Source organism: Rhea americana, unplaced genomic scaffold (assembly GCF_003343005.1).
Source record: "Rhea americana isolate MKP2758 unplaced genomic scaffold, rheAme1 scaffold_131, whole genome shotgun sequence".
Classification (NCBI taxonomy): domain Eukaryota; kingdom Metazoa; phylum Chordata; class Aves; order Rheiformes; family Rheidae; genus Rhea; species Rhea americana.
The window spans coordinates 1116674-1144251 of NW_028185384.1; the positions used below are offsets into that span (position 1 = coordinate 1116674).

The 27578-nt window shown below is 44.6% G+C and overlaps 1 protein-coding gene across 10 annotated transcripts in view; it reads left to right on the forward strand.

Moving 5' to 3' along the window:
- LOC146599834 (uncharacterized) overlaps nucleotides 1-27578 on the forward strand; it is a 258807-nt gene that overhangs the window by 122441 nt on the left and 108788 nt on the right. For 4 of the 10 annotated variants that reach the window (XR_014894907.1, XR_014894906.1, XR_014894910.1 and 1 more), the window contains one exon: nucleotides 17745-18104. The exons of 3 other annotated variants lie outside the window; for them this stretch is intronic. Coding sequence is in view for 2 of the 7 variants with exons in the window: in XM_085297846.1 (XP_085153972.1) it covers nucleotides 17745-17851 (107 nt within the window). In the remaining 5 variants the exon portion in view is untranslated. Of the gene's footprint in view, nucleotides 1-17744; nucleotides 18105-27578 lie in introns of those variants that run through there. 3 more of the 10 variants (XR_014894905.1, XM_085297846.1, XM_085297845.1) reach the window with 1 other exon arrangement.

The following is a 27578-nucleotide window of genomic DNA, read 5'->3' on the forward strand; positions in this document are numbered from 1 at the left end:
GGTAAAGGCAGATGGAAAYGCAGCTTGCTTCGTGGCCGCAGTTTGCATCTTGCAGCCGTTAGTGTCCTGATGCTACCTCCTCCTCTGGGCTGCAGGTCGTACAGTGTCTGCTTTCCGACAGCTGCTGCCACACGACCCGGAGTAGTGCAGGTAGCKTTGCTCTGCTTGTTTCCATCGTTTTCCTTTGCATTAAAAAAAAATGAAAAAGCTAGAAGAGATGTTTGAGGTAGTAGGTTTTAATTTGTCACACGCCTCCGTGATTCGCCCTCTGCGGAAGGAGGCAGAGCGCTGCCAAGGGCCCCGGAGCCGTTCTGCTCAGCCCGCGGGCGGTGGGCTGCGGGACTGCGGCGGGGAGCCCCTGCTTCTAAGCTGCATCGCTCCCGCAATTTCCAGCAGCCTCCACTCCGGCCTGAGTACTAGCAGCTTTCCTCTGCTTTTACCTGCTACGCTGTGAAGATCACCTAACCTTTGAACAGTAAGTTGACTTTGTGTACAGAAATTTTTATAAAATGCATTTTTGACAGTCAACGTTATAAATACAGTTTGTTAGTCTGTAGCAAAGGATCAGTTGTCATAGTCAACTGCCAGAAGTTTGATTTTAATTATACGCTGCTTTCTCCCCCTTGAGTTTGTAAATGGTAATACCATAGAAGCGTGGGCTGTGTAGTGAGTTTAAAATGATGCCCTAAGAGATAAAAATGACAGTTTCAGTCACATTGCGGACTGCTCGGGGAAGGGGAGACTTCTTGGACATAGTACCATCTTGTGTATGCACTAACCTTCACACTCTCCCCTGCTAAAATTGCCACTGTCTTTTAAGTACAAATTACCATTTTTTAATGGTGATTTGTAATGGTACTTTAAAAATTACCATTCTTGTGATTGGAAAGCAGTTTGTCTGCTTGCTGGTGTGGACAGGAGGGGGAAACCAGTAGTCTTAGAAATAAGGAAGGCAAGAGAAAATGCAAGGAAAAAATTCTTAATATTGCAGTTCAGAGTGGTGTGAAATGGCAGCAGGCAAATCTAGGAGCATTTGCAGCCTCTGAAAACCGTCTCTGCATCCCAGCGCCGAGCAAGCCCCAGTCCYCATGCGAGGTGCCTCCGTATCAGCTGGCTCGCCTGGCAGGAACGTTTCTSCTAAGCTAATTGAAAGGAATGGCCAAAACTCTGCTAGTCAGAGGGAAACAACAGGGAAATAAAYTCTGGACAAACAACAGTTCTCATCCCAAATGCTTGGTGTTAAATATGGAGTTAAATTAAGACACTGCGGAGAGTTTATCTTCTCAGAGAATTTATGAAACAGAAATATTTTGTGAGTATTTTACAAGAGAAAAATAAAGTATTTTGTGGGGGGGGAGGTTTCTGTTTCCTGTGCCATAGCTGTGAGTAAGGGAAAAACAAAATGAAAAAAATTCCAGTGTGAAGTGATTAGATTTCAGTGAAAAGAAGAAAAAAAATAGACTTGAAGAAATTTAAACTCAGTTGAAAAGGCATTACCACTGCAGACACTTAAGTGAAACCTTACTCAGGTGGATTTCCTTCGTCTGTATTGACAGAGCTGCACTCACAAGCAAGATGAGAGACGTGTTTCCCTGCGCACAAGAGTCCAAGATTCAGAGCTCTTCAGCTCCGCCAGCCTGCTAACYGATCTGTACTGGTGCCCAGTCGGGGGCCCTGTGCAACCGGGTTCTTTCCTGCCCATAAAAACTCTGCCAGTGCTGCCAGTGGCAGTCCAAAATCTCTGGTCCTTGTACAGTTTCACCAACTCCAGTTTACGAGGGAGGTCCAGGAACAGAGCAAAACTTGAGGAGCACTGGCAGAATATTGAATCTGACTTTGTTAGCAAGTCGCATTGCTTTGTGTGAATGGCTATGGGATTTTTCAGARAAAAATGGACATGAACTGCTTTAAAGTTTTAATTCCTTATAGGTTTTTTTTTTCCTCTTGTATTTTCTCCCAGCATAACTGTATTGTGTGGYTGTGTGACAAGAACTATAATCACAGCAATAGCATGCCTTCATACTTCTTTAGTGCCTGCACTACGACAATTTTCACACCTTACAAGTATTAATTTATTGGTGTTACTAGGGTGCCCCAAAGCATGCTAGGCACATTCACAACACATAATTAGATGCACCTAACCCTARGGGGTTTGCATTCGAAGGATACAATTGTCATGTGGACTTACATGCTGTTGCAAGGTTAGATGTAGTAAAAACCTCTCTTTCRTGGACTCCCAAGGACCCTGGGTGAGCGTGAAGGGAGAAGCAGATGCTGTTCTCGTCTGGCTGGACAGGAGCTGATGGTGGATGGACAGGGCTGTAGCTCCATTACCTGCTTGACTGATGCATGGAGTAGAGGATCTGGCWTGAAGTTACCATAACTTGTTGATATTACAAGCCAGAAGAAGGCTTTTGCTCCTTCTCTTCCCCTTTTGCCCAAGCCATGGCAGATTAGCTTGAGTCTTCTCCTCCCAGACTCAGTTCTGGGACAGTGCTATGTATTTTTGGACATGTATGACTTTCCTGGTAACTCTCAGTGCTGGTTTGTCATGATTTCTTTAATAGTCCCCATTATTCCACCGTGCAGGATTACTGTTTCTTTTACACAGCCAACCTATATATTTTTCAGTTATTACACCTGTCCCTAAGCTTTAAAAGCAACATCTCTTAAGATGCGTTTCACTGCCTGCTCTGTCAGCACCAGTTATTTTTTCATCTCATCAGAACCCTCCAAAATCCTGTTTCTGTACAAAGATTTTACACCTGCTGTTACAAAGAATATTTTTGCTAGCTGGGGTTAGAAGAGAATTTTGTTTTTTTCACCTTGCACAATTTCTCAGAATTCCCCATCCCATTTTTTTTCTCTTTTCCCAGATGAGACTGGCTGAAAAGGTATCATGTTTGAAAAACAAAGACCTCTCCCTGCCCTGCTTTTTGGAAAGAGTCCATTGTTAGGAGRAAACCTCTCTGCCTTAATTCCACACGCTCATCTTGGATGAAAAGTTTAGGTTCTGGTGTGTATGTGCAAAGCAAGCGCTGCCTGTTGTCAGCAGAAGTGGGGCAGACCCTATGCAGTGGGGCTGTCAGTCTCCAGCTCTTCCCACCTCTGCAAAGCCCCTGTCCTCTGCACCACCATCGCTCTCCCAGCACTCCCCACCTGCCGGAGCAGCRGTGGGGTGGTGTTAGGTCAGTCCTACCAGCTCTCCAGTGTTTAGGGCTGCCAGCTGCTACAATAAGATCGAAACCTTGTGTGATCCTGTTAAAATCTAGACTGCCCTAGGTGCCTAAAAACCTTGGAAAAAAGAGGAAAAGAACAAAATGGTTAAAAGTCCTGTTTGTCACCTGCAGTCCTGCAGCAGAGRGACCTCTTTGTGTTCGAGAGCCTTGCAAGATTATCAATAGTGTTATGGAAGCATCTGTCATCTCCTTTATTAAATGCTTTCTTTCTTTTCCTTAAGGCAAAGAATTGCTAGTACAGCTTCTTTAAGATTATTATGATGATAAACTAGTGGTAAAAAGTAGGAAGGAGGTTGAATCTGCAAAATGTAAAGAAGGTTGTGTCCCACAGCCTTTCTCTTTTCCTCAGAAACTGAGTTGAGTTTCACTTCCACCCTCTCATGCACTAGTCAGCTTGATCCAGAGATTGGCTTGAAGGTTTATAGTACAGTGCTTTCATCCTCCATATTTTGGGGTTTATATATTTGTATTTCACTGTAGCTTCTGGGGTGCCTTGAACTCTCTGTGTAGCCTTCTGTAACTATTTGGCTTGATTCAGTTCATTGGCACTGAMACAAATCTGCTGTCACTCATGCTAATGCAAAACTAGGGGCTCGGACGAAAATCAGATTTCCCAAATTCTGCCATCGTTTGAATTGAATACATTGGCATCTCTTTGAATTATTCAGCTAGCTTGAATAGAGTTGGAAAACTTCTACAGATGAGAATTCTGCAAATGAATTATGAATTAGATTTTTGTTGTCAACCAGTTTCCACATTTTTTCAAAACCATTTCTATTTCTTAGCTTTCCTTTTGATGGAGTGTTTCAGAATAAAAAAGGATACGCATAGATCTGCTGGGAAAAATGAGTTTCTGTGATCAGCGCAGCTCACGACATGTTCGTCCAGGTGGTTCGTATCTCTTGTGTGTCTCTCCAAGGCTGAGAGGCGCCAACCCAGCCGGGGCCTTGCCCGCATCGCTGCCCCCCCCGGGCCGGGGCAGGCGGCCGTGACCTTCCCCAGTCGGCTTCGTGCCGCCTTCTAGGATGGAAAGTCTTCTCGGACGAGCTCCGCTTGGGAAGAGCCGGTCGGCGCCTCCCGACAGCCTGCGGCGGYGGGGTCTGCTCTGCCCGTGGGGCCTCACCGGCTGGCAGAGCCCCGGTGCGCCAGTGCTGAACGGGCCACGGGGGGAGCTCCCTATTTTTTTTTTTAGTGATATATAATCACTTCTCCTGCTGCTTCTCTTGTAGATTTATAGTTTACTAGATTTATAGTAAGATTTACAATCTTACTATAAAATACAGCCTTTTAGTACGCTAAGCTGATGTCAGGTGCTTGCTGCATAAATGGGTTTACAAAACATTTAATCAATCAACCCTATCAAGCATCTGAACTACAGGAAAATACTGATTTGGATCACCTTCAGTCTTGCGCATCCCTAGAAATGCGGGTACYGCACTGCTGCGTCTACGCTCCGCCTGCACTGCTTGCAGACAACACGTGCTTGCAAAGCGCAGTAACCTCGCGGTCCGTATGTCTGTCTCGCAATTTTTATGTAATGAGGTTAAATGTTAATTAGATTAGTTGCATCAGAAYTTCTCAAAAATGAGCTTCCTTCATTTTACAGCATTACAGAGTTTGTAGCRATAGCAGATGCGAAGTGTTGCAGGTATGCAGCGCAGGGCCTGAATGCCCTCCAATTTACRTGTACGTCGTGACTGAACGGGGATTTTAAATGTCAGGATGGCTGTTATGCAAAAATGAGGAAAAATGCGGCACTTGGAACAGCTGAAGCCATCACCATGTTTCTGCCGTGGGAAGTCAGGGTGATCTTTCCATCGGTGCAGCTAAACCRAGCTGCCTGCTGTCGAGGAAGCGTGCCTGCGCGCTGGGTGCCCCAGCTGCCCGCCTGCTGCGGGGAGAGGCCGCGGGGCTGCGCGGAGGCGCAAAGGTCCGGGCAAATGATTTTGTCATCCGCGTGGTTGCAGAAGGCGATGGTGGACAGAAGGCCTCGATCACCCCCTCAGGGCCTGGCAGCAGTTCCTGTTGCAAACAGAAGGGTGGAAGACTGTACACCGCTGGAGCAACAGCAAGCACTAAGCAAAACCTTTTTTGAAGGAAATATTGGTAAGCATGTCAAAGAAGGGACATGATTTAATAAAGATCTGGCCATAAAATGCTGCCGCTAAATCTAAAATGAGACATCATATTCTATTTGTTACTTTGAAAAACTGAGGCGAATACGATCACAATGTGAATAGCCACCAGGATGGATGTGCTGTGATGTACAAGGGAACGGAATCTGCGATTAGAGTTGACGAGACATTGTCCAATGGGAAGTTTTTCATTATAAAATGCTGCTTTTTAAAATACATATAATTCATAGGAACATTGATTTTTGTGAAATCTTGTCATGCAAAATTTGATGAAAGGTTTTTTTAAGCTTAAAATAATTGGTTTTGACGTTTTGCAAGTCACATGCTTCATTTCTGAAGTGGATATTCAGAAGTTAAAAGTAATGACTATCTGGAAGAGATGCCCAAAGTCAGGAAATAGAAAATGCAAACTCCATGAAGTGCGTTTGGAAATACAAATCAAGAAGTAKACGGCAGAAGGAAACTTTTCAGAATAGGGCACAGGTCAGGTCCTACAGAGAGAGCCTTTGCAGTGAGAGAAAGGTGGGTGTTCCCGGGGAAAATGCGCCAGTGTGTGACTGCAGGGACTGCGAGAGTTGCACTTTTGAGTGTAGCAGCAAGCTGTATTTTTTTACTCCAAACAGCATCCACTAAAGCATTTTACATGTTGAGATATTAACTACATTTGAAACTAAAAATTCTGCAGGCAAAGCAAAAAGAAAAGCCTGAGATGAAACAAAACTGYCCAGTTTGTAGTGTAACTGATTATCATCAATGGAAGTTAGTGCTTTATATTTCAAGGTTATTTACTATGGATTGGAAAGGTACTGACAAATCTAGATTTTCTAATTATGTGTGGCCATGAAAAACCCGAAAGACACACTTTGTATTCAGAGAGATCTATGAACACTGTTGTTCAAGCGCTTAGTTTTTTCTGTAAGACTATAGGGGAAAACAAGTGTGTGGAATTAATGTTTGCTTTTTTGAAAAGTGCACTTGCATGGATAAACATGGCGTTTTCCARTTGCAACGCGATTAATGATGAGGAAATGCAGCCAATCTTTATATTTCCATTTTAGACGTTATTGATGTCTGCCAACGGGTTATCCGTGACCTAAATCACTTTGGTGCAAACCTTCTCWGTGTTCATTTTGATAGCGTATTTATCAATTACAGGACCGTCAATAACTACATGAAGTGTTTGTCTTACAGTCATTTTCTTTGTAATAATGAATCCTTAATTTTCTCTCTTCGTGCRGTAGAATCATTGTGCTGGTTCAAAACTTACATTTCTATTGCGGTGTTGCTGTAAAACAGTCTATTATTCTTCATAAATTGCTCTACAAAGCTATTAACATGTGCCTCTGCTACTCCGAAGTAATGAGATAAAAGAAGGTGATGSGCCTAGTTAGGGAAGACAGCAGTATGTTTCACTGTGCACTTAGGTTACATTACAGGAACCTCTTGTTTGTCTTCTGCATCGAGAGACTTGCTTTAGGAAAGGTGAAAACCAGCAATAATTACCGTGGTCTTTTATAATGGTTAGGCTGTTGAATTTTTTAATGACTCTAACAAGATTTCTTTAATCCAGTGCTTCATTAGACAAAGGACAGGATAATGTGTTCTCCTGAGGAATTCAAGCTGGGTAAGATGGTATGGAAAGAAAATTGCAAAGGGAGAGAAGAGTTTTCCTGACTTCTCAGTCTTTTCAGCCTTTTGTGCCTCTCTGCGCCAACATGAAGGCTTTGTTCAGCTCGAGCGGGAGGGAGGTCCCTGGGGAGCTGATAGCACGGCCGACCTTCACCACGCGTACTTCAGGTGCTGTGCGCGATCCGAAACGCCACATGGGCCTGGGAACTGTACCGTGTGGTCTGGGGAGACTCCCCTTCCCCAAGTYTGGTGCATTGGTTACAACTCACTTTCTAGAAGGTATTCTATTTCTACTTCCTGCTTAAGAGAGAGTTTAATTAATATTTACCTCATTTCATAATTAGAGATGTTATTGCCTGGGCTAATTCTACTTATGTCTAGGAAATCACCTGTAAATACACTGCCTTTAAACCATCTTCAACGACAAGATTTATATAGCTATATAAATAACCTGTCCATTTTCAGTCATTAAACTTTGCTGGACTTTGAAGGTTTGGCTGTGATGGGCAGTATAATAAAAGGGCATGGGGAAATGTAATTCACTTATTAATAATTTGTGATGTGCTCTGCTAAGCATCTAAAGATCAAGATCCGCAGAAAGGTTTTGCAAAGGAGTCCAAGCTGTCATTTAATTTTAATCAGATGCTGAGATACGCTCCAGGGTATTTTATGAAGGGAACAAAAACCGCATGCTTCGTATCTTCGGCATTTCTTTGTAAAATATAGTAGTGAAATCCCAATCAAACCCCGGCTCTCTCGGAGGAACCCGTCACGAGCACCGTGATTCAGGCACCCGGTCTGGGTCCCTCAGGCCGAGGCGGCGTGCCCGCTGTGGCTCCGCGGACACCAGGGAGGCTGCATTTGGCCCAGCGAGCCTGTGCCCTCGCTTTAGTTTTGGCCCGAGGAATCGCTGAGGGGCAGCGGCCTCCCGCAGCGTGTGTAGCGCCGGTGGAGCGGCGAGCGCCGGGGCGCCCGCCGCGCCTCGAGGGAGGCCTGGCTCCGGAGCGTTGCGCCGGGCCGCCGCTGCCTTACGTCCCTTGGGAAAGGAAACCCGGACGTTTGCCTGCCTGCTGCGGCGTGGGGAGTCGCAGSGGCAAGCTCTTCAGAGCCCTCGCAGTCTGTTTGCCCACTCCTTTTCCACATTTGTCTGCGACTCTGCAGACTTTGTGATTATTTATTGTTATTACTATTAATTTTAGTTTTTCACGTACAGGCAGAAAGCGGTTTTCTGAGACTGGTTGGCAGGAGGAGGGCAGGATGAGGAGAGGTGGTGAAGGGTTCTGCGAATTCAGCRCTAGTCGGCGTACGTTTGGGGTGGAGAAGATCGCGCCGAGAGGCTCGTCTGATGGGTGCGATGGCCTCGAGAACTGGAGTTTGCAGCGGTTTTTAGTAGGCCGAGGTTGCATTTCCCCGGGTCCCCAGAGGGATGTTTCAGTAATGGGGAGGAGAGCCGGCTCCTGCCGCGCGGGGAGAGCTGTGGCTCGGGAGGGTGTTCGAGAGAGGAGTCGGGAGCGGTTGGACGCGGCGTGGGTCCGAGGGCTGCGTTACGGCAGCCGCCCGCCTCCGCGGCCTCGGCCGAGAAGCCTAGGCGGCGCGACTTACTGCCCGCACGGTAAAGAGGGAGTTAATAGCCTCTTTTTCAACSAAATCATCTGAGCTTCAGTATCAAAAAACACCTACAAATCCAAGCCATCGCTTTATTTAAAGCCTGTAAGCAACTGTATTTCCATACATAAATTCCACTGTGAACTCGACTGCAGGCACTGTTACTTGTTGTTCTTAAAATGGCTGCGAACGTTTCCTCTGGTTACTTAGTATAACCAAGAATTATCCCGCCCCAGCGCTGAGGCTATGAACTGAGGTGGTGGCTYGTCTGGGTCTTCTGTAGATTTTATTTAGCACCTACGCGGCAGCTCAAAACCAGAAAATACCGAGCGCAGCAAACCGCAAAACCGGATTGCGTTTTTCTTTGTGTAGCCCCATGCGTTTGCATTCAGAACGCTACAGAGGGAGGGAGTCTCACGGCAAGGCGCACCGAGCAAAAGGAGGGGGGAAATCAGAGGGCTGTTTGCRAACTGATTTGTGATACACACACTGGAATTAACAAAGGCTGGACTCATAAAATATCTATTCGTCTCCTACTAACAACTTTCTGATGTGTCATCTGCAAGTCCTTAGGTTTTGCCTCCCTGCTGGCACCGCCTCCGCGGGAGGAGGCGGACGGCCCCCTCCACGCCGCAGAGCTCGGGCCCCGGACGAGGAGGCCGCCGAAGGGGTTTCTGGCCTGCACACCCATATCAGCTGCGTGCTCTAAAGTGCAGTGCTTAGACACTAACTTTGTGATCAGGATCTGATCATGATGAATAATAGTGTTCATCCTATTATTCATAATGAAGTAAAATAAAAAATGGACATTTAGTGAAGTACCTGATGAGCTTGCATAAAATCTGCGGCTTCATTTAGTGGCTGTCAGTTTTACTGCCATATCGTAAAACTTCTGCAAAAATTATGTGTAAACTTTTGTAAATAGGAAATGTGCAAGAGAACGTGTTTTGGTCAGCTGTGCTTTAAGATAAGTGCTGAGATACACATTGAAGGTTGCTGTGATAGAGCCATAACTCCTGCGTTTAACATTAGGGAGGCTGTTATACTTAGGCGACTGACAAAACTGAATTACGCTAGTCGTTATGTTCTGAGAAGAGAAATGCTTTCAGCAAATTTAATTAGAGAGCCGCAAACTTTTTTAAAATTTAAATTAGCTCATTGACAGTGAAACTAGAAATTAAATGCGAGTAGATTACAGCTTGTTTTCAACTATTAATAACTGTTTTACTGATCCAAAAATAATACGCTTTGCATTTTGCAGCCTGGCTAAGAAAATCTGCTCCACATGGCAGTGTTTTGGATCGAGCAAAGCAGCCGTGATGCAGCAGTGCCTTCGGAGCTGCTCTGGGTTTGTGCGGGCAGTGCAGCAGCAGAGGCCGAGGGGGAGAGGAGCACTGGGAAGCAGCTGTGCGGTCAAAGCTGGTCATCCTGTCACTTTAAAATGTTGTATGTTTTTACAGGCACTGCAGTAGTACAAGACTKGTCAAAGTCTATGAGAAGTCATCCATTTGCCTTGATTATCTTTTATGCCCCTAATCTGTGTTTGTTCGTTGGGCACCTTTTATTTTGGAGAAGCTGTTAGAGGCCCCCAGTAACGAAACYGTGACAAGGTATCTGTAGTCCTTTCTCCGATGTGTAAGGAAGAAGTTAGGTGAAAAGCCACAAGGACGGGATGAAGCAAAGAATGACATGACCTGTTTCAGGGAAGCTGCTGTCTCTAGTAGATGGAGCTGTATTCTGCTCCATGCAAAGTGTGCATGAAGGTATATTGATGGCTAAGGATAAGACTGGAAGTTGCACCRGTGCAAAATGCAGACGTGAACAACGTTTTCTATGTTTCCTTCCATTCTCTCCGCTCCCATCCCTTCTCTGTGCTCCTCCCTAGCAGGCTTTCCCTGCAGTGCTGTTGCTTTGGATTGCCTTGCATGAAAGCACCGTCCTGCTTATCAGTTAGCCCTCTTTAATGAGAGGTGCTGATGGTACAGGGATTCAGGGGACATGTGCCCCACATGTATTTCCACCAGATGTGACACATGCCAGCTGGAAACTTCCTGTGTTCAGCAGAGATGAGACGAAAGATGTGTGTGCACAGTGGGGGTCAGTTCAGTATTTYTAAGTTGATGAGCATGATGCCTCAGGATTGCTTTTTGCTTTGTGTAGCAAGGCACAGAAATTCAGACAGGACCTTTGCGTTTTGAAGCCGGTGAAGATACAAAATCTCTCATTTGTTCTGTGGGAGCTGGATGCTGATTCCCYCTCCGTCTGCCGCCCTGCATTTCTTTGCCTGCAGCCCCTGGGGCTGGCTCCGGCGGGAGGCTGGCGTCGCGGCTCCGGGAGGCAGTTTGCCAGGGGCTCGGCCTCTGCCGGCGTGTCCCCTCCAGGCAGGAGGCTGCAGCCGCTCCGGCGYCCCGCGCTTCACGGCTCTCTAAGCCATCAATCCCAAGACTCCCGTCCTGATTTTATCCTGGCTCTTTAGGACACTATTGAATCTGACTTAATCTCTGGGGCGCATTTCACAGGAGGTACTGCCGTTTGCTGGCGTTGACGTATCTGCTGCAGTCTCTGGGCTGTAAAGATGACCCTGCGGCATGAAGTGGGCACCAAGCAGCTGTATTCCACCCTGCCCTGCTGCTGTAATGTGCGTCCCTCTCTTCARCGCTGAAAAGGAAAGCTAGTTTCTGGAGGCACGGTGGGCTCGCTTGCAGCTCCTGCCCTGCGGAGAGGCAGAAGCCGTGGTGGGTCGCAGAGCCCAGGTGGGCTTCGTCCAGCCGGCGCGGCGCTGCRGCGTGGCGGTGCCGCGGGCCGCGCGAGAGCTGCTGGATGGAGATGTCMGCTTGGCAGCGTGTTCTCTGGAGGAGAAGTGCGCTGCTTGAAATTCTCTTGTTTATCTCCTTTGCGGTTAAATTGGACTAACACCATTGATTTATATTGGCAGTACAATCTCAGCTGCGTGTTGTTGCTGCAGAACTGTATTGTGCAAATGCATTTAGAAAACACAGGTGACATTTAGGGGTGTTCTATGTGTAATCAGTAGAAAATAGAGCATAAACCAGAATTTGAAATAGGCTCTTAAAGGATGAAGCCGGTGCATATGACTGACTTAGTTCCCTTGAGTTTTATCTGCATATCTCTAGAAGCAAAATCGAATGCACAAGTGCTACTCCAGTTGGTCCTAGCTAATCAGGTGGAAAATCTAAACTGTGGGAGCCRAAGGATTTTGCCTGGCTGTGCTTACCTCCACGGGACCCTGTGGAATCTGTTCTGGGCTCTGCAGAGGGATCTGRAGGAACCGCTGAGCTGGTGCTACACCATGAGGGCCAAGGTTTTGTGAAGTGGAAGAGCGAGGGAGGACGTGTGAGGAGCAACGCCAAGCACGCCGGTTGGAGGTAGATCCCGCGCAGAGTSAGGTGGAACGTGCCATCTGCCCGTCCTTGTTCTCCCTTCCCATCAACTGTGCTGCGGTGTTTGTTCCCTAATCTTCAGGCAATTACACTTGTTGGACACAGAGGAAAAACATCTGCCATTTCTATTCAGATTAGCTGCTTATCACGCTGGGCTTTAAATACCTTCAAATGCTATTTTCTCTTTCTRTCTTTTCACTCTAGTTAAATTATTGAAAAATCTGTCAAATAGTTTTGCACATCCATTTGGCCTTAATTAAAGAAAGAAGGATTTTTTTAAAATTCATTTTAATATTATATTACAAGTACAAAGCATTTCCAGCAGCCTGTCACTGGAAATCTAGTACAAGAGCGACTAAAGCTCCCTACATAGGGCTGCGGCCGTTCCTGTTGTGTTCAGCCCAGATCTCTAAGGAAATGTCTGTGAAAATGCTGTTTGTCCACAGCTACAAAATGTTGAATCTGCTGGATATTTCAGCCAAACTGGACGAGGGGAAGAAGGAACAAATATTTGCTTGGGGGAAAGTCTGTGCTGGGAGCTTATCCTTAGATACTAGAATCTTTGTGGGAGGCAAAGCATTTCTCCGAATGACTTTATCTTAATTCTTTTCATTTTTCTTTTCTGAGATCCTATATTGCACCATACAGTGCCAGAGATATGTTATGGTTTATGTTGTTTTCGTTTTATGATGCAGTATCGAGGCAAAAACTACCCTGTACTCAAAACTCCCAACATTTCACTGGCAGCCTTGTAAACCTGTGCTAAATTTGTTGCTCCCACTACTGCCTTTTTCCAGCRGTACGGTTAATTACATGTTTGTGGATTTTGAAAAAATATTTAAAAAGTGGTAAAACATCCAAAACTTATGTTTTTTGTCAAGCCAGGAAATGTGGCTTTTCATAGTGGAAACTTCAGAATGTGAGTTTTGAAGTTGATGCTTTTTCATCATCACAGGCAGAACCTGAGGATACCCAAACAAACTGGTACGACACACCTAGAAATTGCTTATAGCTTTATTTTCATCAGACKCCACAAATCAGTGCAAACTCTGCTTCCTTCCCAGTCTGTGTTGCTCCCTGACAGCCTGATTTCACTCTATATCTTTATAGCTGTTAGCTGCTTCTAGCTTCATAGGTTCAGATGTCCCAAACTTTCTTCAGCCAAAATATCTCTACCAGGTCTTTGCTCTTTAGATGACTCTGTGAGTGAGGGGAGTGTGTGTGTGTGTGTGTGTAGGGATGGGCACTGCTGATTTCCAGACCCAACAGGTTGTCATCTCCAGTAACGCAGCCCACCTTGGGSCAGAGCCATGTTCTGGCACCATTTGTCAGACTCCAGAAGAGAACAGGAGGACAGCATTAGGTGACACACATGATCCTCACTCCCCAAATATGCATTAATAAGTCCTCATTAAACTTGTTAATCAAACGCTGAAAGAGAGTAGTGTAGTTATCACCATTAGAGCCAGAGTTTTGATGAATATCCTTGGAGAATAAGCATGGTATCTTTTTGATTGTAACGACAAGCTTGGTAAACAGTGGCAGTTGCAATGCTGTAATGAACTTTTCTCTTCCTCCTCATGACCCGCCTACACATGAGATACCTTAGTTAAGGAAAAAGGTGGATGCGGAGTTGACAYGTCCCAAGACAAGGGACCAACGCTGCCTGGTGGGTCTCCGTGTGTCAGAGGAGGACTGTGTGGGAGAGGCACGCAGCGCAGAGGGGAACAGCAGGCACTGTCCTTTGCTCTTGGATTTGTCCTCACTGACTTGTAAGAAAACTTGAAATTATAACTGACAATTTACAGGTGAATATATGAAGATGAGTGGTAGATGATGACGAAAGTTGCTGAKACAGGGCATCTTTATTGCCTTTTAGGCTCGGTATAAGCAAGTCAGTACATATTTTTGTATCTGTAGCAAAATTTGTCAGTCTCATTAAAGCTATTGTACTGGAGCATCTGCTACCAAAATACTTCAGCCAAAATATCTCTACTAGGTCTTGACAAAATACTGTGCCAAGGATGAGAAAGTGTATTGCTWTATTGTGAAGAATTCAAAGAAGAAATGCAAGAAAGCTTAGAGATCTTGTATGGAAAAACTTTGAGTTTAATCTGCTTTGAGTTTAATCTGATTACTTAAGGGATAAAGGTCAACTGATGGCAGTTCACATAGCTTGTGTAGGAAACAAGGCTTTTGGAAATGACTGCTTTAGTTTGGCAGACAAGGGTCTAGCAAGGTCCAAGTTTTGGCTGCTGAGGCTAGTCGTAGTCCAACAGGAAAAAAAAGGCACCATTTTTATTATGAGGATAAACTAGGAGAATTTCTGTGGAGTCACCCTTGCTGGAAATGAGAATGCTTTTCTGGGAGAAGTGCTGTTATTYGGGAGGTCACCGTAAATGGCCAGGAAGGGTCTGCTGAACTGCGGAGTGAGTCACTTTGTCCTCATGGCACTTYGTTCACACAACCACGCTTCCAGGGCCCTCTGTACACAAAGTCTGGGTGTCATCAAACTTTTCTTTGCTCCCTAATGTGCTTGAATGTGGCCAGAATAGAGACATTTACAGTGACTTTCCAATTAAAATCACTGCTTGGAAGTTTTGGTGAACATGTTCCCTTTTTATTAAACCAGCAGTGTCAGCAAGAAAACACTGAGAGTAGATGCTTAATATAATGTAATCAGGTCTTCCAACTGTAGTATGCAAATCTGAATTTTTCATCTCACTTTTTCTCATTCCCTAGAACAGTGCAGTGATTTCTAATATATGCACTTTTTGTTTTTCCTTTACTCGTTCTCAGAATGTTTTTCAGCTCCAGATTAAACCTGAGAATAAAATAAAATATTTAGAAATAAACTCAAAGGAGGAAAAATGCAACAGGAGATTTAGAGAGGAACAGATTTTACTTAGTTGCTCATTTTCACAGTTTCAGCAGTGTCCAAATAACTCTGCATCATGGCCAACATAAGTCTAGAAAAAAGTACAACTGCAATTTTTGGCTTCATTTTAGAGCTCAGTAAAATAATAAACAGGAGGCTGAGAAATATTAAAGGCGGTAATGGACCAGGAACATTCTCAGTGAGATTCTCCTGCAGTGAGCAAAGTTCTGTCAAGGATGAACTTGACCTCGTTAGCTTAGGTAGACACTTCTAGTCTAGAGCAGAGTTGTTAAGTGGTGCGAACCAAATGTTCACTGCTGGTCCGTTGTCCCCCACTGTTTGCAGATTGGATGCAAATACAAGCAGTGGGAGGTCGTCCCGTTTCTTTTTGGTTGTCCTAGCATTATCTTTGCTTGAGTGAGAAGCACTTTCTTCTTGTCACAGTGCAGCATAGTTAGGGCATAGCTGCTAACACAGCTCACACACAAAGGCRCCTAACTGAGCCAAGAACGAAGATCAGCCTTCCACAGTTAATGAGTAAGGAGATATAAAAGTTCAGTTTTTCTAAGTGCATCCATTTAAAAACTGCAAATAAGAGCTGCACAGCTAGATGGGAGAGTAAAAGTTTTGCAGACCATGTACATGGGTACTAAGAGCTACAGCTCTTTGGAAGAAGGTTTGGAAGAATATCCTATCATCCACTATAAATGGGAAAATGTATCTTCTATAAGTGAAAACATTTTTGAGTATCTAAGACTGTCAAAACACCCACTTTGCTCCAAAAGCATCAAAGTATTTTGAGTGTAGAAGTGACTTTTCATTCTGAATGGCATAATAACAAAGATTCTGCTGTTCTAGGATTGTTGGAATGAAATGATTTCCTCARTCAAAAATATATTTTAATCTTTTCAGTCTTGAAAAAATTGGAGAGATCTAGGTTTTTGGCAGATTGTAACAATGGCAAAYCTCTGTCATGAAGCAGAATTTTCATCCTCTGTGGTGCTGATTGTCATGTTCACGTTTTTGCCACCAGCTCTGCTTATAGGTATTGTTTTCCCACATCAACCATTTTGTCCATGAGGACTTTACAGAAAGAGAGCAAGGAACTTACCCAAGATCACTCTGTTCACATTTCCAAGGCTTTCTTTGCAATTGTAACAGCTGAAGTGTACTTTTTATTTGTCTGCTTGATGTTCAAGGTTGCTTCTTGTTGTTCAAGGTTGCCTTGAGGTTCCATTAGCACAGTTTACATAGCACCATCAGCATCAAGTCACATCTGTCTGATGTCAGAGAGATACCATTAAACTAAACAACCTGGCAGGAAAGGTTGCATGTGTTTACTAAAGTGAACTGGTGGGTAYAGGGAGCACTAGTTACTTAGTGTAGCTAATTTACAGTCTGATTCAAGTCAAGGAACAAAAAGGTCACATAAAAGAAAAAGTGCTCCATCTGGTTTTATTGTTCTCCGAGTCCAGTACTATGCATTGTCATGTGAAATTATATGCAGCAAGCCCCTGACAAAGGAGATAAAACAATTCATTGCCCATTTGAGGTAGACTGTTTTTGTTGTAAACAGTTTGATGGCCTGACACTGACGGTTTTCCTACATTTAAATCTTACAGGCTCCCTGAGGTTTTCTCAGTATGACTCAATTACTAAACCTGAATGTTAAGTAGAATCCCTTTATGTGACAGTTGCCATTGGGAAGTGTCATGGGGAGGGGGAGAAGCTCTGAAATGTCAGATCGTCCCTAGGAAGGGCTCTGAAAGASTGGTAAACCAGCACTGCACTTGCTTCCCGAGTGAGTACACCTCGRAAACCTGCTGCCGCGAGAAGCTGCCTGGAGAAGCAGATGTCCACTGTGCTGGTTTGTCTCCTCTTCTTCCTCCTCAGATTTTCATTTTTGACAACTGTTTAAAGTTCACATAAATTATTCTTTTGGCAAAGTCTGACTAACTCCTGACTCAAAGGGAGATGAGTGACTGAAGCGATATGTTAATTTACTGTGGCAATAATATTTTAAAAAGGAGAACAGATGCCACTCTGCTGTGTGTCCATGCAAGCACCTAACTGGGGAGTGACAGATATAAAAGGAAATATTTGCTATTGTAGACCCCTCCTGGGACTTGAAGGGATTTTAGTAATGGTCACAARTTGTGCAGACTGTGATGCCTGGTTTTCTCTGGCTTCCTGTTGCCTGAAGTCCCCGTGCAGGAACCCCCAGGTCCTCACCCATGTCCTTTATGAGACTCTTTGGGCAGGAGACAGCACAAGCTCCAGCTGGTTTGTAGAGTCCCRTGTACCGATTAGCTGGCCACTGCGTTGTGCCAGTTGGCCTTTTGGCAGCTGCTGTGACAAATACAGTATAATGAATGAGTTCCTGCTGCTTTCTCCTCCATCTGGGCAGCACACGTGAGCTCTTTCTTCTTCAGCCGCTGATTTTCACAGAGTATGAACTTTGGATCTTTGATTCTTCTGTTGCTCCTTTGTGTTTTGTGAAAATTGGTCAAAAGCAGGGACCAACAGATGGGCAGAGGCAGACTATGCAGTCACATTAGTCTTGTCCCTTGAAATGTCCATGAACAATAGCAGAGCACACTCAGGAAGAGAAAACCTGTTTGGGATCCATGCACTTTCTTTGCTTTCGAYTTCCGTGGCGGATGGAAGCAGCAGTGCAAACTCGTGTCATTGCCTCGGAGGTCTGAGTCAGGCTCGGGAGGAGCTGGAGCCAGAGCTGTGCTGTTMCTGCAGGCAGCTCAAGCGGCCTTCGCTTTGGGCACCCTGGGGCTCTGCACCTGCCCTTGCCTCGGCCAGGAGAAGGTTCATGCTGATACAATGCTGTGACTTTCCCTTGCAGTGTGGGGAATCACCTGAAACTCTCCAGCGTGCGTCTGGCTCCTCTGCGGTGCTGGGAACCAAGCAGACACATCCCTGCAGAGTATCTACGTGGAAACACATAGGCAGGTTGTGATATGCTTTGTTCTTCCTTGTTGCATAGCCCAAACCCTCCCAGCTGTGCACTTCCCTGCCAGATGTTGTATTTCATTGTATGAACCTACAAAAAAAAAAAAAGATAGTTACGAAATCCTGCTCTCTGGGGGCAGTAGCCATAGGCATTTTCTGTACGCCAAGCGCTGGACAAGAGCTCTTCTGGAGGGATGACACAGAGCAGCTGGGGATTGGAGAGAGGGAGTGGGTCTAAAAATGCCGAAAAAGATAATGCTAAAAACTGAAGGAATAAACATTTTCATATTTTCATAATGCTTCTTTTGAAAATCTGTCTCCTTTTTTCTCTTTTCCTTTCTCTGATTTTTTCTTTCATTTTTTACTTTCCCATAAAGCAGAGGGAGTAAATCACAACAGGAAAAAATGAGACAACAGGCTTCCCCAAATTCTTCCAGACTTTGCCACTAAATAAATGACTCTATATTCATAATTTTATGTTTTGAAATGCCACTTTCCRTGTGCAAAAAACACCAAATGTGATCAGATATGGGCTAGTTGATATCCTTGATAAATAATCTTCATGTTTGATTTCTTCTCACCCATCACTCCTGCCCTYTGCCCATCTCTCTCACCTCTGTCTAYCTCTGTATCACATTTTCACCTTTTTCTKCTTACTGGCTTTTCCCTAGCCCTTTGCTCTGCTCTCTAGWYCTTTGCCTCCTTCCTTCTTGTTTTYGGTGGCCTAGTGTTAAGGCTGGTTACGGCTGCAGGGCACCCATGGCTGCTGCACATTGCTGCATCAGACCCCAAATCATCATTTTGGCTGATGTGAGAAGTGGGACGGATGGACCAGCTCACCCTGACCAGTGGCCTACTCTCCTCTCTCTTACCGATACATATAGTTCCAGTATTTAAGTTCCGTTTCTCTTCATTTACTGCTTAAATGTGGTCCTAGACATAAATTTTGAGTCACAGGGGAGGTCTTCTGGGGAGCAAACTAAGGAGAAAATTCAACTGCTCTTCCCTTGAAGCTGCTAGGGTAAAGCTGTGTTTCCCAATTAACTTCTTTAAATAACGTATTCCTCAGCTAACTACCTTTAATCTGAAAAATTCTATCAGTTTAATATTATAAAATAAGTTCTTAAAATGTCTCCTCCTCCCAACCCAAAGTGAGAACTGCAGGAATACTCAAAAGCTCCACTCCCTGGCCCTCAGGTCCATGGCCCAGCTGATGAGCCCCTTGGCCACACTGTTGTTCTGCCTTGCATGGAGAGTTCCCAAGCACTAACAGCCCACTGCTCCCAAGCGGCTGCTGCGCTGTGCCACTCACACAGACTGGAAGCATTCCCAGTGCGGCATCTGATGTGTGAAGTGACAGGGCAGGAGCACTGCCRGCTGTGGACATTGTTTCTCAGTCCCTGGGGTACCTGGAACCTGGTCTTGGGCCTGTGRTACTTAATGAACATTAACCACTCTGGTTCATGAGTGCCACGCTATCTTAGTGCGTCCGTGAGAGCCATAGACCACTCTGACCAGCAGGCAGGTTTGGGAGCTCTTGGCCATCACCACTGATGCTCTGCAGGAGGGGAACTCTGCCGAGAACATGGCCACGTCKGACTTTGCTTTCTGCACCACCAGGTACCTGGAGTTAACAGTTTATGCCTGAGCAGTTATGGTTCTGAACTAATAATAATATTCATTTTCCAGAGACACATTTTTCATTTGGTTTTATCCCCTCCCTCTTCCAGGCCTTTCTGATGATCTGTCACCCTCTTCTGTAATGGAATTTGTTACYATGACTGTTTTCAATTTTCGCCTCCTAAGATTCTGTCCCGCGTTGCCCGAATCCATAGTTCATCTCTGTTATCTCCGGTTGTGACATATGAGTGTGCTACTTCTGAGCTTAGAGTGGTGCATTTTAACCCATCTTTACAACCAGTCATTCAGCTTTGCTTATTGTTGAGCTCCAGTTGTGTTTCAGTTAAATCCATCATGTTACAATCTTTCTTGTCTGAGYACTAAATCCTGTCGTCACCTCCAAATCCATTTGCTTACTGATTCTTTTTTGCCTTTAAATATATTTCCCTGTGTAACTTGCTTTAAAAGTTTTCGTGTCTGAGTAAGGTCTCAGTTCTGTGCTACTGAGGGCTGTTTTATTGCATTGACTCCCACGGAAGTTGTTTTGAGTACTCCGAGGCCGTCATAACAATTGCGTTACATATGCCGTTAATCTGCAGCGTGCGTCTAAGGAGAGCRGTTCAGTCTGATGTGAAGCAGTACATTTTATTCAGGCTTCAGCTGATGATTGAACAGCAGTTTAAGTTAAAGTTCTGCAGTATAAGTTAARTCTGTTCAGAATTTTGTCCTGATGAAAGTAGAGATTTGAGTCCCATATCTTCCTTGACTTACAAGTCTTGCTAACCTGTAGGAAAGACTATTAACTCTGCTTTGCAGAATGCACATTTCAGTCCCCTTCATGGATTTCCTAGAATTAGCAGCAAATTCCTCTCTGCCCCACTTGTCCGAACCTTTACCTGCGGTTCTACCCCAGCTCTTAGTCACAGTTCCTTCCCCTGCATTGATGCAGCCATTTTTTCTGAGTTTAGCAAAGTAATCTTTAAGATGCTAGATTTTCCTTTTATGTATTCTTGCGGGTTTTCATTACAGCAGATTAGCACCTGTCAGGTCTCTCTGCAGGTAACTCATATTTCAGATAATTGCCAAAGAGTTATCTTTAAAGGTGTTTTGCTACTGATGGTTTTTGAATCAAGTTTTCCGATAAGAACTGATCATTCTGCTGGATATGGCTTGGAGAGAAGTTCCTATATCTGCTTTACCAAGGTTACAGCTTCATAAAGCCTATAACCCAGGTACTGTATTTACAGTATGTAACGATATTGTAAGGCTCTGTTTTTTTAATCCAAAGTGATAACTATCAAATCAGATTTCAGAATTAAAAACATTGAAATTCATTAAGAAAAACCAAATTTCCTATAAGGTTTGTGAATATGCATGTACCTCTTTGTCATTGAGTGAGTATGTTGTGAAGTCTAAATAAGTTTTATAGTTTCCTATTAGACAGTTTTCTCTTCCCTAGATTAATGCTGTAGATAATATGAGTATATATATATTTAAAACTGACAGGACATTTATTTCTCTTTCCAGTGGCAGAAATCCATTAGAAGTAAACAAATTCTTTACTCTTATCAGAGTGCTTTTTGTTGTCTGCATTGAGAGATAAAGCCCCACTATTTTATCACGGCGCATGTGCATGCATGTCTAGCAGTGCTCGAGGCAGCCCCTGCTGCATAACGAAGTTACAGCTGGTGGTAGTGACTGAAGGGTCCTCTGGAGCACGTGTTGCGTTGCGTGCTGGGGTCTGGGAGAGCCTTTTCTAGGTGGAGTTCTCTTTTATGTTTTTCCTCCACAYGTTTGTAAAATATCCGCCGTTTGCTGAGTGCTTGAGCTTCTGTGGCTTTGTGCCATATGCAGCAGAGGTCGGAAAGGCTGTGTTCAGCCGTGATTCAAGCAGCGRCTGTACTGTTAATTAGTGAACACTGTAGCTGAAGTCAGTCCTGGTACAGCCCCTTGAAGCTGCGATGGTTGTATTTGGGGATCAACCCATTAGGCTTCCAACTCTCTCCTATTTTGCCTGAAGTCCTGGAGTCGATTTGCTTTCCTTACTTCGCCAAGTGAATGTGATCTTCTTTTCAAAGCCACGGAGAGATGCTGCCCTCTGTTAAACTGCTTCCTTCACTCTTTCTGTTTTTCAGATGCCTGACCATGAGATACAGGGTACAATAAAATGACTTTCAAGATAATATATATATTTATATAGGCAGGGTGCAGTGGCCATCAGAGAACAGAAGAAAGAATTCGTATTTGTAGAGAAAAAGAGAACTGATGCATAGTGAGAAATTTCTTTCTAGTATCCAAAGGACCAGCAAATTTATCCAGACGTTTCATAGATGGGTATGTAATTTTGCACAATAGTTGTACATTTATTTCAGCTTAGCATCTTGCATCATCTAGTGTCATCTTTCATCAGAGAGTTTGTAAGTATCAGTCAATCTTGTCATTTTTCACTAAAGAAAGAGAGCTGAATAATAAAACAATTCCTGAGACGGGAAAGGCTGGGAAGGCGGTTTACAGGGTTCTTTGCAACCAAAGAACTCAGGAAACAGTCAGTTATTTCCTGCCACTGCTATAGATCCCTTCCCTGTCTGTGGTCTGTACAGATTGCTGAGCAGTGAGCTCTTGATGTCAGCTGAAATCTCTGGTCCTTGTACCCATCAGAACAGTTGTTGTCACCACTGACTGTCTCAGACTAGAGAAGAAGATAGTCGAGACAACATTTTAATTTTTTATTTACTGGTTTTGAATTTACAGATAACTTATTAATTATGGTTGACATGGATTCGTTATTTGTAACTATTAATAWATTATCTACTTTGGTGGTTACTAATAGTTAACAAATTTCATTTTGTAGTTTCAAAATCCTCAAATGCACGTCATTAAATAAATTCCACAAAGCGTATGTATTGCAGGCTTACTGAAAGAAATAATCACACACTAAACTAATTATTGGCTCAAGCCTCTTTTAGAAAATGATTTCCAGACTATTATGAAAACAGTGGTGGCTGCACAGGCTTGCAGCAGAATATCTGCTAGGTGTATTGTGGTCCACTGTTGAGMCTGAAACATGCTTTTACACAGGCCACAGCAGAATAATGCTATGAGCCAGCTATCCTGGCTAATATAAATTGGCATTGGCTGTATTTGCTTAGAGATTTGATTCACTTGTCTTTCCTTCTCAGAATGATCTATTGTTAGCTACTGAGAAATCMCAGATAATTCCCAAGCCACTTTGAGCTAAGTCATTTGAGATGCAAATATAGGAGCAGCTAAAACACTAATAGTTCCAGACATGCATCTCAAGAATAATGACAAAAAATGAGACATACGTCTAAGGAGTAGTGCACATTTCAGCTTCTCTAAGACAACTACCTAGCACCCAGAAGGAGGTTCTTGCATGATACATCCTCCACCAGTTGTCCTCCCATCTCCATCTACTTCAGAAACTGCAGGAGACTGTGGTCCTCTCTTTGTGCTACCCCAAGTTTGGTGTGCATCTCATGTCTACCTTCCTTCCCTGTGCTTGGCTCTTTCCCTCCCTTTTCATTTGCAGCTCACTGACTCTGRCCTATTTCTTTGCCCCTGTTTAATGCTCTTTACTTGCTCTTGAACTTACCCACTGTTCTTCCTCCCAGATCTCTGATTCTCTTTCTGGAATCATTCCTCTGTTCTGCATTTTTGGGGGTCCCCAGTTTTCTTCATTTTTATCAGTCAGCTCTAGTCTGATAGGCCCKGCAGCTTTCCTTTCTGTTTCTGTCCCCACTCGTCATTCCTCCCCTTTCGTACACACATACCTTTCCCCCAAAGCTCTCCTTTCTGTTACTCTTGACTGTGCATGGACAGTAGGATTATTCCCCCTCTTGAATCTGTGTAGGCAGGAGGAAAGTTGAGCTTTTATTGGCTTGCAGCACCCAGCAGTGTGGGTACATGCTTTTCCAGTGAACAGAGTTTTTCCATTTCTCTGCTTTGCATTGAACTCAGTAAACTTGGTCCCCTGAAGACTTTGAAGACTCCCTGAAATTTTAAAATGAGCAATAGCAAAACAGACAAATGGCAAATATCATCATGTTTACTAGGAGGCCTTGCTTCACTTGACCGACAGAAGTTCACATATAAAAAACTGCCTCTGTGTTGAGAAAATAGCCTCCAAGGAGCTTACTCCAAATAACTATGATCCATAAGTCAATTTTCAATCCTCTTATCATAGCTGATGTATGGAATATGAAAAAAAACAAGGCATCACGGTATATGTCTTTTATTTTAAAGTGGGTAATAGAAGATTTATGGCATCCGTGGTCAATAGGAGGAAACTTCAAGGTCATTTAATTTGTCAGAGCACTAAAGACGATCTGCAAAGTCACAGCATGGGCTCCRGCATAGCAAAATCTAAGTGCGTACCCATGTAATGAAAAAGAACAAATGTTAATGTGTTTGTAAAGGGGACCTATCTCAATTCCAAATCATAATTGTAGTTGTATGTAATGTATCCTAAACGCCAGGTAAGAAATAAATGCTTTAGAGCTATGTTACTTCATGCATGAAAATTTAAAAAACTGATCTAGAAGAGTTATAGKGAGTTGTCAGGAGCTAGAGCACTTGGAAGACAAAGCGTGTGACCAGGCAGGGGCAGACAGCACCTCTGTCTGGAGAGAAGCACCATAATGGAAAAACATTGAAATCCCTCTTACCCCGTTCAAACAAATACAATCTTGTTTTACACTCCAGTGCCTTCAATTGCCTAAGAGAACAGCATTTTTTAACATCTAATTTGAATCATCTGACCTACTGTTGTGCTGCTTTATTTAGTTTTACTGAGCAAAAAATTAAGTAATCAGTAATGTTTCAAGCTGATGGTGTGGTATTGCATACTTAAATTTGGTATGGTAATATTCCTTTATCCCAAGATGTGATTTGCAACTAAAGTTGATAGAAAACTCCAGTATCTCAAAGCTCTCATCTTTGCTCTCATCTCATCAAAGCATCGAAGTATTGTGCATACCTTTCTTCAGTCTCCTGTACTGGGACAAGTGTCCTTGTGTWATTCAGCTGCAATGTCTGGAATATATATACATGTTTCTCCAACAAATACAGCAATCTAATGGTGGTTGTTTAGTGCGCAGTTTATAGCAGACAACAGATTTCCTCTCCTTTAGACTCCCAGCCATCCTTGTCCCTCTCAAATTCTGTCAGCCCCCGCAGACATGGATGGGGGCCGAATTCTGCTCCYGCTCAGGAACTCTGCAAGTTGTGAAGTGGCTGAACCCTTCCTGAGTTACTGAATACCAAAGAGAGATTTAGGCTGGCAAGAGGTGTTTTTGTCACTGATGTAGGGAAAACAACTCTCACAGTCCATGAAACATAGAAAAAAATCATTTAAAAGTTCATGAGAAAGTAAAACATTTTCCATTTTCAACTTAAACTTTTTTAAAAAGGAAGAATCTTTTCGTGTGTTTCTTTTCACTGCAAATGATGTTTAAAAGTGTGAGCAGTTGTTAAAATGACATATCACAGGATTGAATTGCTTTGGAAGAAATGAGAGCCTAAAGAGGAGCATAGAGGGGGAGGGAGAAAAGAAGAAACAAATTGCCCTATTTATTACCCTTCTTGACACCTTTTTCTTCTTCCCATCCTAATTGTGAGCAGTAAAATACAGTTATCGTCTGTGAACAGTGCGATGCACTGTGCGGAAGCTCTTGTAGGAAGTCATTGCCTCTCCATGAGAATCGTAGACTCCTAGGGTGGACATCTGCCTTTCAGGTTCATATTTAGTTTTGAATATTTGGAACATAGAGGTGAAGAGCTTCATCTTGGTCTGGGTAATGCAGCAGAAATCCAGAGAATTGCTTCACTAGTGTCTCGCTGTACTATTTACTGAAACTGATAAAAAAGCTTTGCTGATTCTCCATCCTTTACAGGAGGTGTGGCAAAAAAAGAGGATCTGCATAAAATCTCTCACTATTGATTCAGAGACTCCATAGTAAGCATACTCCATCTCTAAGTCTAATCTTARTTTGGAGGTCAAATAAAAAAATTAGTAGCACCGTTGCATGTGAAGTCTATATAAAGTGAGCACGTAAAGAAGTACTGGAAATCTAAATACTTAGAAGATTTTTGGCTTTGGTTCCTAATGCATTTGACTTAAAGCAGTCAACTTGTGGTCACGTGAGGTTTAAAGTAAGAAGTGCAGGATGTACCGTGTCTGATTTGTTCATGAAAAGCTTGTTCATGCTTGTAAGGAGCTATTAAAGGGCATTTTGTCCACACATCAGGGCAACTAAACTGTCGTGGCCATTAACATCATCCCATGCTTTATTCAGGTTAAATGACATATATCTCTTATAATCTCTTCCTGTTTTGTTAGTGACGTAGTGTTAGTGCTGTTTATTGCTGATTTATTCCTCAGTGAGTTGTCTGGTGGCTCASCAGCTGGGGCTTTGCAGCCAGCCAGCTGCTGGCAGGTCTGCGGTAGGCACGACCCTGCAGGAGATTGCTCATGCCCTCCGTGCGTCTTCGGGTGACTGATTTGTCAGCCGCGTTGGTGCAGCTTTTCACAYCATGGGCTCTTTAGTACTGTGGAGGCACTGGACAGGATTTGCCTTGCCGTTTAGCGGGGTAAGAGGCAGGAGGTTTTCTTGCCTTCCCTGCCGCCTGTGTGTACTTCTGTGTGCCTGTGAATGCTGTGTCCCAGGAGAAGCTGTGCTGGGGATGCCCTGACGGGACTTCCTGAAAGCACACATCTCTGCTCCCATCCCTGGACCCTGAGCACCCGCCGTGGTGGGTACCTTGCGCTGCCCACCTCGTCCCCAGAGCGTGAGGAGGTGCCAGCCCTCCTCCCCGGCATGGCCTGCGCACTGCGGTTCTGCAAGGGCCAGACAGAGCTGGCAGTGGACTGGGACGCGTGTTAAGACTTGGCAGTACCCAAGAGGAGAGGGTGGGGAGAGCGGAGAATTTTGGTCTTAAAATGAATTTTGACCCAGAGAGTATCCCTGTGTTTCTGGGAAGGGGAGAAGAACATGCCTGTTTGCAGCTGAAGGTCCCAAACGAATGGGCATTCATTGGTCAAGGCTTTCTGTGTTATGAAGTAGGACAGAAAAGCTGGATTTGTCACATAATATTATTTTTGGTCTAGGTACTGGGTCCACGTGARTGTGGGCTGAATCAACCTGGCAAAGATCCGCAGCAGGCAAAGGTCCTGTTCAGCGCTTTCTCCTCGCCGTTGCTGTAAAACGTTCGGTAAAGACCCTGCGGAAGAGGGAGCTCGCGGGGCTCAGCCCCGCCGGCGCGGGGAAGATGAGGATGAGTTTGCGACGTACTGAGGAGCGTGTCGGTGCCCCTGGTAGTCAGTGCCCAGCTTGCGGCGTGTAGCAGGGACGGCTGGTGCCAGCGAGGCGGCCAACTCCCCCCAGCCACGCGGGGCTGCTCTGCCCCACGGCCGGCGTGCGCCGTGCCGCCGTCTGCGTCCGAGCTGGGTGCGCAGCTCCCCATCTCCGTGGGAGCAGGAGGCACCTCTAGAGCACAGCTCATCCGCCCACCTGCTTGAGGATGAAGTCAGTCCCGGCCTGTGCTTCAGGGTCTCCATCAGCTAGGTTCTCCCTGACCGTAAAGAGCTCTTCATTGTATGTGACGCCTGGTGACTCCTTCTAATCGCAGAGAGGAGTGGGCGTTTTAGGCACCAAGTTCACTTCCTGTTTCGATGAAAGTCTCCAAAAGGTCAACTGGATTTTGCACTTTTAAGGTAACTAGCTAGGGGTGGATGTCTGCACGGCTGTCTGACACTAGGGGCAATGAACACCACCGTTATATATGCAGCGTTATGTATACGTACGTACTTGTAAAGGAACACATGAGGTGTGACAGCATAAGGAGCACCTGGCCCAACTGGAGCCTCTGCAGTGCTGTAGAAGTTCACATCTCCCTCGCAAGGGGGATGTAGAGCTACACTGGTTATTCCTATGCCACACGTCATGCAAGTAAGTGATGCTGAGGTGAGTGAGCAAGGATGCAACTGGAAATGAGGAGAGGAGCACGCTGCGTTGCACGCAGGGCCGCTAGAGGGGAAGGGGAGCTGCTGCTGGGACAAGGGCAAGCCCTTGGGTGAAAGAGAGACAAA